Source organism: Rhamphochromis longiceps, linkage group LG14 (genome assembly GCF_057381845.1).
Source record: "Rhamphochromis longiceps isolate RC_006_pf linkage group LG14, R_longiceps_female_GT1.1, whole genome shotgun sequence".
Lineage (NCBI taxonomy): Eukaryota > Metazoa > Chordata > Actinopteri > Cichliformes > Cichlidae > Rhamphochromis > Rhamphochromis longiceps.
In genome coordinates this window covers 15841502-15859916 of record NC_140570.1, presented here as the reverse complement: position 1 = coordinate 15859916, position 18415 = coordinate 15841502, and the positions used below count along the sequence as shown (strand labels likewise).

The following is an 18415-nucleotide window of genomic DNA, read 5'->3' as shown; positions in this document are numbered from 1 at the left end:
AAAATGCACTGAGCTGCTGCCACGTGGGTGGCTGATTAGATTTTTTTTTTTTATATTAACATGCAGTTGACCAGGTGAACCTAATAAACTGGCCAGTGAGTGCACAAATCCCTTTTTAAATAAAAGGAAGAAACAGAGCATTGTAGTTGCTTAGTCTGCACAAACTCGAATTTTATTAAAGTGACTCCTGAGCGAATGCAAAACATAACAAGAATATAATCAGCAACACTTGAATATCAATCTCTAGTTGTCTCTAGCTACTCTCCATAGTAGCTGCTGCAATCCATAGAGGCTGTAGAGACACTATTTAAGATTTTAGGTGACCACCGCTAAGAGATTTCATGCAGCCCATGTTAACAGGTGTTTCCTAACCTGCAGTGTGACGTTGATTTCTCCTCCAGTCGTCTTCCCAGAAGCCTGGCTATTGCAGTGAAAGAGTTGCTCATCCTGTAGATGTCTTTACCGCAGCCGCCCAGTAAAGATGGGTAACGGTCGGTCAGCGCTCTGACCTCCAGCAGAAGGGTGTGGTGAAAGCTGTGCTCCATGCTGCCCAGAAGGGACACCAGGTAGACCAGCGAGCTGTGAGCATGAGCCTGGAGAAAGGAGACCACACATAATATCAGCCCTGGCCGACACTGGTCTTGGTATAAAATTAAACAGAAAAATAACCGAGGACTTTGAGGAAGATTTTTTACTGCTTAATGGTTTATTTCTCATTTAAAATGGGGCCAGTGTTGTGTTTTGCAGCAGTTTGGGAATATTGTTGAGTTACATGTGTTTTGGTGAAGAAAGCGTGAATTTTAGCTATGGTAATTCAACACACATGAGTTTTCCTCTTCCCGTCTGTTTGGGAGGGTTTGGTGTAACTTCTTTTGTTACTAAATCATAGCAAACAATAATAAATAAAAACACATGCAGGCTGGCTCCCAGCAAACTTTTTAAAATACAAACTTGTTCTTTTCCCAAATGTAATAGCTTTCCAACTGAACTGCCGTAATAACCACATTTCATCATTCCCAGCATGTTTCTGTACAAATGAAATCCAGCACATATACAGTCTTGTGACTGTTGAGAGAGTAATACTTAACCAGGAATATGACCTGTGCAATACCCCCTCAATAGACGCCCCATGCCTCTCTTGTATATATATTTCTGTATACAAAATTGTGTAACGTATACTTTAATGTAATCAGCTTTATTTAACAGGAGCAGCCGCATTTTAAACAGAGCGCAGAAATCGGCGTGACAGGAGATGATCAAAGGTGAGTGAGAGCTCTCTTGTGGTGTTTTAGGGCAGAACTAAAGCCAAAAAATCCCCATCTGTGGTCAAAAACCTTTTTTTAAACACTTGCGTCTTATAAAACTCACATTGCAGAACTAAAAACTCAAAACACTCTCCTTCCTTCTCGAATTCTCAGATAAGAAGTGATTGATTGATGGCGGGCAGAGCCAACCTCTGTTTCCAGCCCTCTAGAACACCTTGTAACGAGGAGAGAACAACGCAGTTACAGCATCGTTCAGGCATGCCTCAAAAACACTCTCTGTAGGATACTTCGTTTCTATTATGTGGATCCCAAAACTACCACAAAAGGAAGAACTTGACTTTTAAAAAAAATTTAAACCTAACAACATGCCAAGCAGGTATTTAGGAGTTTCCACGGCTCTGCACAAAAAGGACTCCGGAGCGTGGCTGGAGCTCAGGCTTTGGCTACGTCTGAACTAAAGTTCAGGCTTTTCCAGAAGATTTTATTTTTTAAGGATTTACTAAAATTCTTCCAAATATTGCAGCATACGCAGAGGCTCGCATCATTTTCACTTTGGAACTGAGAGTAATAGCATAAAATTTAAAAATCTGCCGGACATATGAAGATCTCTTCAATCGTCAAATTACGTTTAATTATTTGGAGACAGCACTTGGCCTTGATTTCGTATCCTGAACACATTACGGCTTTAAAAGCTAAACCCTTTTGTAAAGCTCTGCCAAAAAGGACAATAACAGGAAGGTCTTAAAAAAGAACTACTAGCTGTTTTTAATTATGAGCTTCCATGTTTTCCAGAAAATGATGGCAGGGGGGAGCAGATCTTCTTCCAAACTGCCAATCTGCAGAAGACTGACACAGATCTAGAGATTTATGGTTTTTCAGCCTTGCGTCTGAACAAATACATTTCCAAATGCCTCCCTGGGAAACAAACTGTGGCCCATTCTGTTTCAGTCACTGACAATAATTTGAGCCAAGCTCCTCTGGCAATAGCACCTGCGCTGGTGTGTACAAAACATTAAATACCGGGGGATTCAAACCAAAAGAGAAAAAGCAAAGAAAGAAAACATTGCATCGGAACAGTGACAAGCCAAATCCTCTCGCTGCTTACCACCCAGTTATTTTCTTTTCCCTTCTTCCCTTGCTTCTTTGCATTAGCTTCAATTGGAGCTGCATTCTGGCACAGTCACTCTACAGTCTCTTCATTTATTAAATAAAAACAACAGCAAACAAATACGATTATATTTATCTTTCAGGTATATAGAATTTGTGTAACACTGCCTAAAATCAACTGACAATCTTAATCATAATCATCTCAAAGACTTTAAGTTAGTGTGGAGATCAATTTATTTAGAAGAAGTTTGTTAATTCACAGAGTCAGATGCAGCATGCAAAGGTGGAGCGGGGTAGGGTGTGGGTGGGTTGCAAAGTGGCTTGGAGAGGCAGCTACAACTGTTGCAGGCTAAAGAAACTGCAATGATGCACATTATCCGAGATTTGCCAGCGGGCTCCACAGTCACCATCCGATATGAGCAGGGACTGTGATCAGCTGCTGGGTGAGTTTGACTTTGTGGCCTCCCTGATGTAAAGCTAAGTTTACAAGTTTAAAGCTAAGCTTTCAAACAAATATATATATCTTTTATTGTTCTGTCGAATTGAATTATATATATATATATATATATATATATATATATATATATATATATATCACCAATCTACACTGAACAAAAATATAAACGCAACACTTTTGTTTTTGCTCCCATTTCCCATGGGATGGACGTAGAGACCTAAAATTCATTCCAGATACACAATATAACCATCTCTCCCAAACAGTGGTCACAAATCAGTCCAAATGTGTGGTAGTGGGCACATCTGCCATATTGAGATAATCCATCCCACCTCACAGGTGTGCCACATCAGGATGCTGATCTGACATCATGAGTAGTGCACAGGTGTACCTCAGACTGCCCACAACAAAAGGCCACCCTGGAATGTGCAGTTTTGTCTCACAGCAAAATGCCACAGATGCCACAAGCAATGAGGGAGCGTGCAATTGGCATGCTGACAGCAGGAATGTCAACCAGATCTGTCGCCCGTGCATTGAATGTTCATTTCTCAACCATAAGCCGTCTCCACAGGCGTTTCAGAGAATATGGCAGCACATCCAACCGGCCTCACAACCGCAGACCTCGTGTAACCACACCAGCCCAGGACCTCCACATCCAGCAGGTTCACCTCCAAGATCGTCTGAGACCAGCCACCCAGACAGCTGCTGGAACAATTGGTTTGCACAACCAAACAATTTCTGCCCAAACTGTCAGAAACCGTCTCAGGGACGCTCAACTGCATGCCCGTCGTCCTCATCGGGGTCTTGACCTGACTCCAGCTCGTCGCCGTAACAGACTTGTGTGGGCAAATGCTCACATTCGATGGCGTCTGGCACGTTGGAGAGGTGTGCGCTTCACGGATGAATCATGGTTCACATTGTTCAGGGCAGATGGCAGCTGAGAATGTCCCAGTTCTTGCATGGCCAGCATACTCACCGGACATTGAGCATGTTCGGGATGTGCTTGACCGGCGTATACGACAGCGTGTACCAGTTCCCACGAATATTCAACAACCTCGCACAGCCATTGAAGTGGAGTGGACCAACATTCCACAGGCCACAATTGACAATCTGATAGACTCCATGCAACGATGTGTTGCACTGCATGAGGCAAATGGTGGTCACACCAGATACTGACCGGTTCTGGGTCCCCAGACCCCCAATAGCGCAAAAAACTGCACATTCCAGGGTGGCCTTTTGTTGTGGGCAGTCTGAGGTACACCTGTGCACTACTCATGATGTCAGATCAGCATCCTGATGTGGCACACCTGTGAGGTGGGATGGATTATCTCAATATAGCAGATGTGCCCACTACCACACATTTGGACTGATTTGTGACCACTGTTTGGGAGGGATGGTTATATTGTGTATCTGGAATGAATTTTAGGTCTCTACGTCCATCCCATGGGGTATGGGAGCAAAAACAAAAGTCTTGCGTTTATATTTTTGTTCAGTGTATAACATCAGCTGTCTCAGAGAGAAATTCTCTAGCCATCAGATGAAGCCCTACAAGCAAGCACTTGGTGATAGTGGGAAGAAAGAACTCCATGTTAACACTAAGATATCTCTAGTAGAACCAGGTACAGGGAGAAGTGAGAACTGCACACGCTGGTTTCTCAGCATTGCTTTGAGATGTTGCTAATACTACGCACATTATAGTTCATTTACCCTAGTTTGAATCAGTTGATGAGTTTGTAAATTTGTAGCTTTGGTTTGGGTTTTTTCCCCACAGAAAATCTCAAAGTGAACCAAAATACGTCACTACAATAGCTTATAGCTTATAGGCCAGATGTAAATACAGGAAGAAGGTTGTTCTGTTCTGCATAACATAGAGAATTTACATTACTGTTACGGCTAGTTGCTAACCTGTACTGACCGTTTGGTATGCACACCTATGATACGCTGCTGCACCCCAGAAAACAAAGCATACTTGGCTAAGGGAAGGTGTTTAGCTCAAATTTGCAGCATATACAGTAGCTGGTTGTTGGTTCAGATCACGTTCACACCATAAACAAAGCCACCTCCTCCAAAAGGTCTCGTGAATCGAAGGGTAAAAAAGTACCAGAGTTCAGTTTAAACGGACTAAACACCAAAGGTGTGAAAATAGCCTTTGTTAGGGTTATGCAAACAGATTAGTGTTCCTACAACAACAAAGATTTTCTTGCAGGAAACCCCCTCCAAAACTTTAAACACAAGTGGATTGTGGCCCATGAGGGTTCAAATTAATTGTTGTTGCTCCTCAATTGGTCACACCTGCATCCAGCTAAGCAGCAGTTAAAGTTAGCATGATGATGACGTTCCTTGTAACTGAAGGAAAATGACTCTTATCAGAGTGGTTTAAAAACTGTGAGTGCCGCATGAAGCTGACGCACAGCTTTTTGTGTTCCTAGTGTTAAAAAACGCACTTGTGGGAGCGAGATAGAAGAATAGGTAGTTGCTGTTTTACTCCAGTAATCTTTGATGAAATTATAATGGACACACATTTGAGAAAACTAATGGCAGTAGTCACAAAGCGGTCATCTGGCTGTTTCAACACTGAGTGGGACTAGGTTTGATTAGTCTTATTTCTGTATAGCAACGTAGAGCAAGACTGTTTGCAATTCCATCAGTTTCTTTTTTCATATTTTCCTGCAGGGCTGCTTGAATAAAAAGCAGTCCACAGCAGTCCACAGTGTGCAAGGGTTTCTTTTACCAGTGACATATTCTGATCCAACACGCAATAAGTCCAGAAACACAGTATAGACAAACTCCCTTCAGGTGGCTGAGGGAAGCCAGCGAAAGACTTGTGCAATCAAGAACAAATGCATCCCAGTGTGAAAGGTTGTGTGTATGTGTGTGTGCGTGCTTGCAGGGCACAAACACGAACCCACAGGAGGGTCTCTCCACTGCCATCATCAGGAGGCCTCAGCAGGGGCATTTCCCAGAAAACACTGGTTATTTTCCAAATGGTTCCAATGTGAAGAAAGGCAGGACACCGAGGTCCAACAATCTGTGTATCTGAACGTGTATGAGTATTTGTGAGTGTGTTAAAATTGTGCTGGCAGGTTTTTTGACAAGAAGATTGAGGAGGAAGGGAACTTTCAGAGGGAAACTTTGCCCTGGAGTAATAGAAAGCCTATTATGGGTTCCAGCTTTGAGATTTCAGTGTACATCCGTTTCTGTTTCTGCATGTGTGTTTGTATATGAGTATAGGTGGAGGGGGAACACTTCATGTAGAGACAGTCATAATGGTTTTTTTTTTTTTTTGCTAATTTCCCCTAAATTGTTGTTAAGGATATAGTGTGACAATAGAAGAAATACTCAGAGGATCTGCCGATACCCTCTGACACGCCTCATCAGACGAAAGGGGGTCTTGGGAAAAGGAGATGACTTGCTCATTGCTGTTGCTGAGGTTGCCAAGGTGCCTAACAAACTCCCTTGCGGTCGGCCCCTTGGGTTGATGAGTTGAGCCCTGAGTTAAGGCTCTGAATTTTACTGGTCCCTCATGGTTTATATGCCTCTGTGAAACTACATGGGAGTCAGGGACAGCTACCTTTGAACTGAAAAACTCAGGTGGTCGTCTTCCTTTTAACCAAATTGACAGCTTGATTCACATTGATACAATAACTCAGACTTGTTCATGGTGGGGGTTAGACTTTGCAAGGTCTGTCTTTTGTCACCAAATCTGCTGATAATTTTTGTGAACAGCAGGATATGGTGAGGTAGGCAATTTTAAAAACAAAATTTCACACATACTGAGCTAAGATTTCAAAATACATTTTCCAGTATAGCCGATTTTCCCTTTTCAGCACACAAAGGACCAACTGTTTTCTGAGGTTAATGTTCCCTAAAATTGTGTTATGTTTGCAACAATAGGGTAAGGCTTAGAACATTGCTCCTTCATTGTTACTTCAAATTAAATCTTCACCTGCCAGAATACCAGACTCTGACCTTTCTAAGCCCTAAGGGGTTTCGGCACGTGTTGGGAAAGACAGTTCCACCGAACACTGATGTATGCAGGTGTCAGACAGCCGTCCAAACCTCCGGATCTGCCCGGCCTATCCGGTCTGTGTGTGTTTTATACTTGGCAGAGCATGAGAGAACAAGTCATATGAGTGCCCGTTATTTCCTACTCATTAAAATAATCACTCCTGCCTGTTTACAGTAAGTGTGTGTTTCAATGACCTCTACTTGTTTCTATTATTTCCTTCAGACTTGCTCCTCTTTATATCCTCAGTTGGGTTAATTGAGGTAATATGCTTGAACGAACAGTAAATATGAATTTATGTCATGCAGTTAAAGTGTTTAAAATGTATCCACTTATTCCATTCACACAATGATGCAAAGTGATGGTCTAATCATATCCGGTGTGTAAAAGCCTTTACAGTTAAGCCTCTTCAACTTGAGTTTCATTTTGTAGAAGATAGTCAAAAAATGGTAACTCTGGTGTGGAGGGCAGGTTTAGTGTGTTATGCTAGAGTGGCCAAAAAGCTGCCACATTTTCAGTGTGCTGCTGCTTATGAAAAAAAGAGAGCATACTCCTGAGCTTCCAGAGAGCTGCAGATCATGCACAAATCATCTACTTTGACCTCCAGTGGTCAAAAGATCATCTCCGGGAAGCAATCTAAAAATAGCTGCAACTGGAGCGGCCCAGAGGTGTACCAGAAGTTGAACTTGAAGGTGAGATCACCAAAATTTGAAATGAGGTAAGGCTCTTTTTTGAGTGTGTGTGTTTTTTTTGTTGTTTTTTTTTACCTCACTGATAATGCCCACAGCACCGTGGATTTTGGTCACATGAGCCAGGAAAGCAGGGCACTGCTGTCCCAAGATCCTGAGCGGTGAAAGAAAGCTGACCAGCGAGGAAGGACTTGCTTGAGACACATCGACAAGTGCTCCTAAAAGAGCCTCGGTGAGAGACTGGTTCCCTAGGTAACCGACCAACGTTGGAACCTGAGGGCTCAACATCTGCATGGATGAGGAAAAAAAAGAAAGAAGCAGAGAATTAGAGAGGGGGAAATAAAATAAAATAAAAACAGAGCATTATTCATGACAAATAACAACTACCAAAAGGAGCCCTGATCTTTCCAGTGAAGGCCGTAGGTGAGAGGAGTGACCTCGGAGTGAGATAAGATAAGAGATAAGATAAGATAGAACTTTATTAATCCCTCGGGTGGGTTCCTCTGGGAAATTCGACTTCCAAAAAGCACAGCAACGACCGAAGTTACAGTTACAGAATTGTTATATATATATATATATATATACACACACACACACACACACACACACATATATATAAATACAGAGACAAATATAAATAAAATATACAAAGGGGATAAATAGAATAAATAGGAATAAAAAATAAAAATACAAGTGAATTGCACATTTCAAGTATTGAGTCTATTGCACTGTTGACTATTTACAAAAAGTATTGCACAAGGTATTGTACAGTGAGGTGAAGAGGCACTACAGCTTAGTTGTTCCCCCCTCCTTTGTCCTCCTGTTTCCCCTCCCTCTCCCCTCCAGAGAGGAGTTAAACAGTCTGATGGCGTGTGGGACAAAGGAGTTTTTAAGTCTGTTAGTTCTTGTCTTGGGGAGAAGCAACCTGTCACTGAACAGACTCTTCTGATTGTTTATGGCCGTGTGCAGAGGATGCCCAGCATTGTTCATAATGTCCATCAGTTTCTTTAATGTCCTTTTCTCTGCCACTGTCACCAGAGTGTCCAGCTTCATGCCGACCACAGAGCTAGCCCTCCTGATCAGTTTCTCCAGCCTGGATGAGTCCTTCTTTGCTGTGCTGCTCCCCAGCACACCACAGCATAGAAAAGTACTCCAGCAACCACCGACTGGTAAAACATCCTCAGGAGCTTCCTGCAGATGTTAAAAGACCTCAGCCTCCTGAGGAAGTACAGTCGGCTTTGGGCTTTTTTATACAGGTGCTCTGTGTTGCATGACCAGTCCAGTTTATTGTCCACCCACAGCCCGAGGTACTTGTACTTGTTGACCACCTCCACCTCCTCCCCCTCTATCTGAACCGGCAGTGGACCTTCTCTGGACCTCCCGAAGTCCACAACCAGTTCCTTAGTCTTTGAGGTGTTGAGTTGCAGGTGGTTTGTGTGACTCCATGCGACAAAGTTCCATGCGACAAAGATGAAGATACTCGTGACTAATAATAAACAAAAGCTTGGCTGTAGGGATGTCTGGAAAAACTGAGTGAATAAAAAGCTCCTGCTCATAATCTGTAAGGGTCATAGTAGACTGCACTAGACTGGAATGGTCTAACAATATCCACCATTGCCAGCTCTTTTAGTTGATGTGAAAGATTATCAAGCCATATATGTCCTGTTAACAATTCTGTCTGACAAATGAAAAATAGGTTATGCAGTTCAAAAGTTCCACATGAGTGCCATTTTAATGCCGCATCACTTACGAAAAGTGAATCTCAAGATGCCAAACATTTGGTAACTGCTGTGACGAACACAGCTACAATATTTTCCTGTGTGCCTGTGTGGGGGGTTCACATTAGAATAACTCCAGATGGCTGCTTTTGTTTCTCAACTGAGGCTGCGTTTTACCACCATGTGCTCTGCTTGGTATGTGGTACTTCCCCGCCCACCCCCTCCTTCACGTTGAACATCAGCAGCTCTGGTCCAAAATATCCAGGATTAAGGGAATTCCTGCACACCACATGCAAAGTCCCAATTCTCCCAGTGCTTTCTCTTTTTTTTTCTACAATGCATTTTCCACATGCATTCATTTGCATACATTTCAGTCACAGATAGAAACGACATAATCACAGACATGCTGGATTTCGCAACTTCTTCACGAGTGTTTTTGTTTCTAGATACTGGATTACTTTCACATGGGCCATCAGTTCTGACTGTAATGCATTTACCTCGTTTTAGTTTTTATTAATACTAGATATAACATGTATATACTATGTTTAGGTGTCACTTGACTATGGATTCCTGAAACAGTCAGATCAAGGGCACTGAAGGAAGAGACCGGCAAAGCTTCAAGAAACCCAAAACACATTATAAAAATGACACAGGCACTTAAATAAGCCTCACCAAGCACACAACTGAGGTTTCTACACGGTCTGAACTATGTGGTGGGAGGCATTTAAATGATGTAGAGCGCTGAACAAATTCATAATGCCACCTGTCGTAAAAACAAGAAAATAGAAACATTTTAGAAGTCTGTCATGACATTTTATATGTATTATTATTGTAATTTTCACCGTGTTGGCTGCAAAGCGGTGACACAATGACTGAAATTTTAATATAAATTGGCGGTGAAGTAATAGTGGTATGCGCAGCCATAACTTAACAGAAAAAATAATCCAAATAATCCAAATGAAAGTGGATAGTTTGAATAGTTGGTTTCAAACACAGTAAATTGTTAATTCGTCAGCACAAAAACTCACAAGTGGATGTTGCTCGGCAACCATTTGAATAAGCCTGATCAGGTGTTGTTGCTCGGTGGATTCCAGCTGTGGCATCATGGCGGTGAGGTTGCCTAGGTGGTGGTGAATGGTGTCTGGTTGTTTGGGGTAGACTGAGGGCAGAACTCTCAACAGCATGTGGTTACCTGGCGGGGAAAGAGAAACACAGATGTTTTATTGAGCCCCAGAGACAACTTCAAAGCCTTTTACAAACAGATTCCACACAAAGTGGTCATTGTGTGAAAAAAAAGGTCACTTTAAAAAAACTGCACTGAGCACCTGACCTTCTTTTTAACATTTCCATGCATTTAAAGCATGCTGAATTTGTGTTTTATCTTCACTAATCCCACAAACCTGAAAAGGATAGGTGGAAGAAAATGGATGGAAGGATCTTCTGTGGTTGGGTACCAGTACCCAAAATGTTCAGACCAGCTAAACACCATCAAATTACACACATATATCTTGACAACGAACGAGCAGCTAAGCATTAAGGGGTCAGCTGCTCCTTTGCTTTTCCTAGTAATCAAAATGTTAAGAAAACTTTTCAGGAAGAGAAAGAAGGTGAGAGAGAAGCAAAAGGCATTCTTTTGTTTACTTAGGAAAATAACACTGTGACAACGTTTCTTTTGTCCCTTTCTCGCTCCTTGCTGTTTGCAGCAGGATGACCCAAACAGGGTCATTACAGAGTTAGAGGAGGCTGTTAGCTCGGGCTGGTCAGTGTCGCATTGGCACATTTATTACAGGAGGTGAAAAAGGTCACGTTTGCATTTTGTCATCCTCTCTGCAGAGATTTAGGTCTGACATATTGCATCCGAGCCTGTTTTATGTGCTTATTTCTGTGTTTGGAGAAGCAAAGATGTTGAGATTGATCAAAAAAAGAAGAAAAAGCATATTGTTTAAAACCTTTCTTTTTTAAGTTGCCTTTGGCATAGCTCTAATGCTATTCTCAGAAGACACACATCAGATTACCAGTCATGAGACAACATCTCTGTTCGGGAATGAAATTTTCATTCGTTGTCAGTACTCATGCAGTGATGCTGAGACAGCCAGTACTGACGCATGACTGGCAAAAAGGCATTTGCTGATCAGCAAAGAGCCCAAGAAAACCCACAGTATTACCCAACAGCCTTTGACTAACATATAAAACATCTTTAAATGATTCACATCAGTGAACAAAGACTCTTGTTTACAAATGGTAAACATTATGGGACCTCTCAGGGTTCTGTACTACGGTTCTTGAGTATTACATAAAGCCAAAAGCCCTGTCACGTTATGTTTAACTGTTGCAATTGATATAAATTGTATAAACTGCTTTAAAGGACTAGTATTTATAGTATTTGCAGAGCAGGTGAAATGGTCAGATTGGAGGAATAACTACTGGAGGAGGGCTTTAAGAAGTACTTTAACACTCCTGAGCTTAGCTAGCCTTAGCACACACACCAAACAAACAGTGGCACTGCACAAACACGACAAAATTAATCTAACTTAAGTTCATTAAAGCTCAGGTAAGCAAATCAAGACTCCTGCACCTCCTCTGGGCCCCATCAGGAGGCTTTGGCCAATCACAGGCGGTGTCAGATCAAATCAGGTGAGATTTGCTGTTGGAGGTAAGATGTAAAGGAGCAGTGGCATAAGATGATTCCTCTTACCTGGCAGAGGTGTTTTTGAATGATGGGAGGGGCTTAGAACAGACGAGGCAGAGCCACAGGAAAATTGCACATTACACTAAAACCAGTATTAACCTATAAATCACTGTAACCACAGGCTGTCCACTCAAAAATGTTCAGCAGGTTTGATGTTGGAACAGACCAACAGAGAGGTCTGACTGTTCTGTGCAAATGGAAGATAATATTTATAAGACGGTCATTGGCTCTATTTATGCTCACTTCTCTTGCTTTAAATGTTGCCTGCAATGTCCACTAATGTAGACTATCAGGCACCACCCCTGTACTTTAAACACAAATCACCATAAAAAGAGACTGACACAGTTAGTGCACAGAAAGAGAGAGAGAGCTGGTAATAACCATAAAGCCGAGGTTGCAGCTTTTACGGGTCTTTTACAGGAATGTTAAAAGGCTGGAGGAGACAAGAGTCTGCCCAGAAACAGAGAATTTACACAGCTTACGTATTTGAGCCCCTTATACTGTCAGACACACTTGCATTTATAAAAAGTAATTTGAAAAATAAAATGAGTGTTACTGTAAATTGTTGGATTTTTATGAAACATTTGGACAAGTTCGGATCTGTTTGAACGACATCAGAAGAAAAATGAGCTTTGTCAGTAATTGTTTCCAATAAATAAGTATTTTTCTCCAGTGAATGCGAGTACACGCTTAGCATCAGAAGCTAGTGTTTCTAACTTTAGTAGAAAGAACTTTTGGTAGGCAATTTTGCACAATTACAATTACAATTTGTAGCATAGTCTCTGAAGCCCTGCTTCAGCATGTTGCAGGGGTTTCTTGTATATGTTGGCTGTTTGCTTCTATAGGGTGGCTGTAGCTCAGGAGGTAGAGCAGGTCATTCAATAACTGGAAGGTTGGTGGTTTAATCGCTGGCTGCTTCAGTCTCCATGCCAAAGAATCCTTGGGCAAGAAGCTGAACCCCAAGTCACACTCCACATCGGAGTATGAATGTTAGCTAGAAAGCACTTAGGTGTAGAAAAAGGTGATTGTGTGAATGAGACAAGTTATATAAAGTGTGTTATGTCCTCAAGTAGATTTGATTCGAAGCCACATGTTTTAGCTTTTTTGACTAAGACATTGATAACTCTTCATCTCTCTTAAAACAAAATCTTAATAGATTTTCTAGTATGCTTAGCAGGTCAACTTCCACTTTAACTTTGATTTGTGTGTGTTTGTGTGTGTGTGTGTGTGTGTGTGTGTGTGTGTGTGTGTGTGTGTGTGAGAGAGAGAGTGCTGGCATGTTTGCATACAATATCTGACCTTCATACTTTCATTCCAAACAACAGCTGACGTGACACTGTGACAAGCGCTCATGCACTGACCTTTGTTTTTTGTCTTTAGCAAACAAAGGTAACAGTTTTCTCTGACATTTTCACTGTGAAGTGTCATGTTTTCTAAATGTCACATCAGAATTACAAAACCCGTCCCTCAAAAAATTTTGTGTCCAAATCTACAGAGACATTCAACTTTGATTAAAAAGAAAGTAAAAAACAATAATAAATCAGCCATTGTTTTTATGCATATTCTTTCTTGGGTTACTAAAATATAATACAGACAGTATTTAAGTACTACTAAAACAAGGGCACCCCAAATACCTGTCTTTTTTTTTAAAGCTCCAGAGCTTCAGTTGCAGTCTGGATGTCTCTGGTTTCTCTGCAGTCAGAGAGGACACAACACTGAGCATTACAGCTACATGTGACAGACTTGAAAAACGTTGCCTGGTTTGATGAGTGTCAGTTTCTGCTTTGACACTAAGATTGTAAAGCTGGCGTAAACATCACGACAACCCTTTGCAGAGCTTAAACACCACCAAAGGGTCTTGTTGTATTGTTGCTTACCATGTCTATCCTTTTCTGACCACATCTTCTGATGGCTGATTCCAGTAGGATAACACACCATGTCACAAAGCTCAGAACATCTCAGACTGGTTTCTTGAACATGACAATGAGGTCACTGTACTCAAATGGTCTCCACAGTGATCAGGGCAACAGAAAATTCAATAGAGCACGTTTGGGATAGGGGAACGGGGATTCTCATCATGGATGTGCAGCCAATGAATCTGCAGCAACTGTGTGATGCTGTCATATCAATAAGGTCCAAAAAGGAATGTTTCCAGCACCTTGGTGAATCTGTGCCATCAAGAATTAAGACAGCCATTAGTACTGGGTACCTAAGACATTGGTTGGAAAGTCCAAATGGATGGACAGGGCTCCATCAAGCTCACGTTCATAAGAGCAGCTGCTTGTGACACCACAGTAAACTGCTAGGTGCATTTTTAGAGGAAAAAGCATTTAACAGGGGTATGAAAAAGTGCTAAATTTAGTTACAAAGTTTCTAAATTGGCATCAATAAGGTTAAATAATGTGTCATGCTCACTGCTTCAAGAGAGAGGGATGTCAGGTGCACAAGTTCATATACAGAAAAATATCTAAATTAAAACTGAAAATTAAGCGGTGGTCTGGAGAGGTGTAAAGAAACTTGGATATAGAGCAAAACAACAGCACAGAAACCCTTTAGAGGAAACGGTCTCAGTCTGGTCTTAAGCTAATTCAGGAGCAGTTCGTTTGTGGCTGTGACGCGACCTGACCTCAGTCTGACTCAAAGCCTGAGCTAAATGGCCCTTGCAGCAAACTGTTTTATTTTCGGGGACACGTCAGACCATGCAAACTGAAACAGCTTGGGTAGTTGTAGCCAGTGTTGGTCAAGTTACTTGAAAAAAGTAATCAGTAACTAATTACTGATTACTTCCCAAAAAAAGTAATCCCGTTACTTTACTGATTACTTATTTTCAAAAGTAATTAATTACTTAGTTACTTTTTAAAAACACGATTTACAACCTGAATAGGTGATAAAGCGATAGATCTTTCAGCCCAATTCTACTTTTTCTGCATAAATCATCATACAAAATGTAATCAAATGGAAAAGTCTGTTTTTTTTAACTTGTTTTATCAGTTGTAATCTTTTAACTTTATGCATCAAGCAAAAATTTTATTATATGCAACATTCTCTGACTTGAATAAATTAGTTAACATTTAAACCTATTTTCTACACATTCCAGCACATAAAATAAAATATTTTTTGTGTTTACACTCAGTCTTTCAAATAGATGCAAGTAAAACACAGCAGAAAATAAATAAAGTCAAAGACTCAGCGGTCCTGTTGCTCTATTTTCACCTGTAAAGCAGGAGTTGGGTAGGCGGAGGTTTACCCTGGTGCAGGTGTGCCGTGGTCAGTTGAAGAATCCGCGAGTTTCTCTGTGAGTTTCCCATTACGTCGTAGCGCACTCAGTGCTTGCTTGGAAGTTTAGGGGTTTTTTTGCTGTAAAAAGAAGTTTTCTTCCCACACACGATGGACGCTAATGTTTTTGTCACTTTTTATGGAATCAAACTCAAAGTAAGGTCAGTACTTCCACGCTTTAAACGCTGCACGCTCATACTCTCTCCCACAATCGATATGTGAACCATTGTTGATCTGCACACAGCTGTTGTCACTAATGGCGCACTCGCTTACGTCACTGTTGTGAGACATTCTCGCAAAAAATCACGGTTTTAGTAACGCAGTAACGCAGCGTTCCTACGGGAAAGTAACGGTAATCTAATTACCGTTTTTGCAATAGTAATCCCTTACTTTACTCATTACTTGAAAAAAGTAATCAGATTACAGTAACGCGTTACAAGTAACGCGTTACTGCCCATCTCTGGTTGTAGCAGAGGCTTATAAGAGTATGGGTTTTCTCACAACTATGGATTTAGTAGAAACGTTCCTCCACTGTTTACTTTCTGGCCCCGGACACATCTAGCCGGTGAGGAAAGTAAACATTCTCTCGTGTTTTTGCAGAGATGTTTTTTGGTTCTTTTGGATTTTTCTCTATGTGAAAATGAGCAAAATCATCAAGAAAATGTTATAAGTTTACAAAAACACGCAAACTCAGATGTGAATTATGCTGCAGAAAACAATTTGACTAAAAAAACAATACCCTGACACTTCAAGACCAAAACCTCAAGAAGATCAAGAAGCATTCACATGAAAATGTGGGTTTAAATGAGCTGAAGATGCGCCAGAAGTTCTGTGTTACATTTAAAAAGCTAGAAGGAGGTTTTCATTGTCAGCTGGCCTGCCGATTTATCTTAAGTATTGTGGATGAGTACATTCTCCACACATTAAACAATGCACATAATCTGACAAAGAAAAAAAACAGAAAAGAAGAAAACCCCCAGAACCTTTACAACAGGGAGGTTACTGCAGGGAGAAAACTGCAGAGACCAACGCAAACGATATCCAGAGGGATGTTTTTGGAGAGCTTTACGACTTTAACGTGTTTTCTGCAGCTTCCAAAGCACATTCCATGTACACATGTCCAGCCTGTCATATTTCATGCTAATCGAACACTCTGAGGTGGGTGACGGGGGTGAGAATCTGACAAATCAAAATGCAAGAGAAATCAGATGAACTTCTCCCAGAAAGCCCATACATTTGAGAATGTGTATGTTTTTGTTGGATGAGCCAATACCACCCACCCCCATTACCCCCCAGCAGGGAAGGAAAAAATATTTAGTTTAAAATATTCAAGCTCATATGACACGACTGCACAGATGTCTGGAAGGGATTCGGTTACCCGAAATTAAAGAAAAGACTGCGAAGGATTTTCATTACGTGTGCACAATGAATAAAAATGTTCAGTAGATACAATTGTTTTTATATCTAAATCATAAATGCTGATAGATACTAGCACAGCTGATAGACCGATTCTCACTTTGAACTCTTTCTGTGGTATCGAGTGAAGCTTTCAGGCTGTTAAGACCCAAACTGCAATGTTTCTCAGCACTTCTTTCTGCTGAGTCAGCGCTTAATGAAGTGCAGCGGGAAACACGTTGAACACATCTGTGTGGCTGATATTAAATATTCCCTTGGTGTAAAAGCTGTGTAACTAAGTCATACATAAACTATAAGTAAGTCATTTGTCACTGCAAGGATACAACTCATGCACGAGCACACCGTGAAGTCATTTCTTTGCTCGACTGTTAGACAAGCCTGTAATATGTGTTTCCAGCTGGCTGAATTCCCACTTGACGTTGCAGCTGTGAGGCAAAACATGGAAACATTTACAATACAAACACCCCCGAAACACAATAGAGCCTATATGAAGGCTTCTTTTCTGAGTATAGAAGCATTCTGAAACATTAATTCGTTCTAAATTTTACTTAGTTTAATGATGCATTTGTTGAAGTTGAAGTCATTTAGTGTCAAACTACAGCAGGCATGTTAAAAGGGCGTGATACTGATCACTTTTGCGGTCTTTGTCCTGGTGGAAGAGAGGACCAGCTCTTTATCCTCTTGAGAGCGTTTGCCTGACCAGTCTGGATGTGCTATGTGACCACATCACCGAGTGTCCTATGAGGATGCAAGACTTCCTGTTCGGTCACTCTTGGGATAACCTCTCTGTCTTTTTGTGGATGATGTGGTTCTAAGCTTCATCATGAAATGACCTCTAGCTAGCACTGGATGACTTGGTAACTGAGTGTGAAGCAGCGGGAAGGAGAATCAGCACCTCCGAGCCTCAGGCCATGCTTCCTACGTTCCTCTCCACACGAGCTGTGGTTAGTGACCGAAAGAATGAGATCAAGGATACCAGCAGCTGAAATGAGTTTCCTCTGTAGGGTGGAGGGCTCTCCTGTAGAGAGAGGAATAAGAAGCTGAATCATTAGCAAAGGGCTCAGAGTAGAGGACTTCTGGGCGCCTCCTAGGTGAGGCGTTTCAGGCATACCCCGGGGCAGACCCAAGACATGCTGGGGTGATTCATATCTCTCAGCTGGCTTGGGAATGCCTCAGTGTCCACCCTCGAAGTGCTGGAGTAAGTTGCAGATTTCAATAAGAATCCACACTGTAACCAGCTTTTCTCTGCTCTTTTCCATGTTTTGAGTTAGAAGAGACCCACGCTGTCCTCTCATTTTCTATACTCCAAGTTTTCACCGAAAATTATAGCAAATACACCCTTCAATCGTGTTCACATCGTCTTTATAGAAACAATCATTTCACCATTTTTAAAAAAGCAATTGAACACAATGTTGGGAAACTGTTTCACAGGTACAACAAACAGTGATATCACACTGTACTCAAGCTGAGCACACTTCAGCATAAATGAAAAAGAAGAGTGGAACTTAAAACTGAACGATCACCAGCGAACAGTCTTTCGGACTGCATGATCACCTTCTGTGGCATGAATTAGCAAATCATGGACAAGTATATGGGAAAGACGACATCCAAAGTGTTCTAGAGGAAGCTTAAAAAACACGATAATGGACTCAACAGTTTCAGCCATCGAGTGGAAATACAGAACTAATGAAGAGAGCCAGCTTTCACTAATCCTTTCCCACGCACCTCTCTCTGCGTTTCAGTGCACGAAGAGGCTGTTCCACCCTGATAACAAGTGGCCAAGTGTGCGTTTCAG

At 41.5% G+C, this 18415-nt stretch overlaps 1 protein-coding gene across 1 annotated transcript in view; it reads right to left on the bottom strand.

Annotated features, from left to right (window-relative positions):
* veph1 (ventricular zone expressed PH domain-containing 1) overlaps positions 1-18415 on the bottom strand; it is an 89996-nt gene that overhangs the window by 40325 nt on the left and 31256 nt on the right. Inside the window, exons 6-8 of the mRNA XM_085380690.1 lie at positions 10268-10431; positions 7600-7809; positions 373-593 (exon numbers count right to left, since the gene is read on the bottom strand). Coding sequence (XP_085236816.1) covers positions 373-593; positions 7600-7809; positions 10268-10431 — 595 coding nt within the window. The remainder of the gene's footprint in view (positions 1-372; positions 594-7599; positions 7810-10267; positions 10432-18415) is intronic.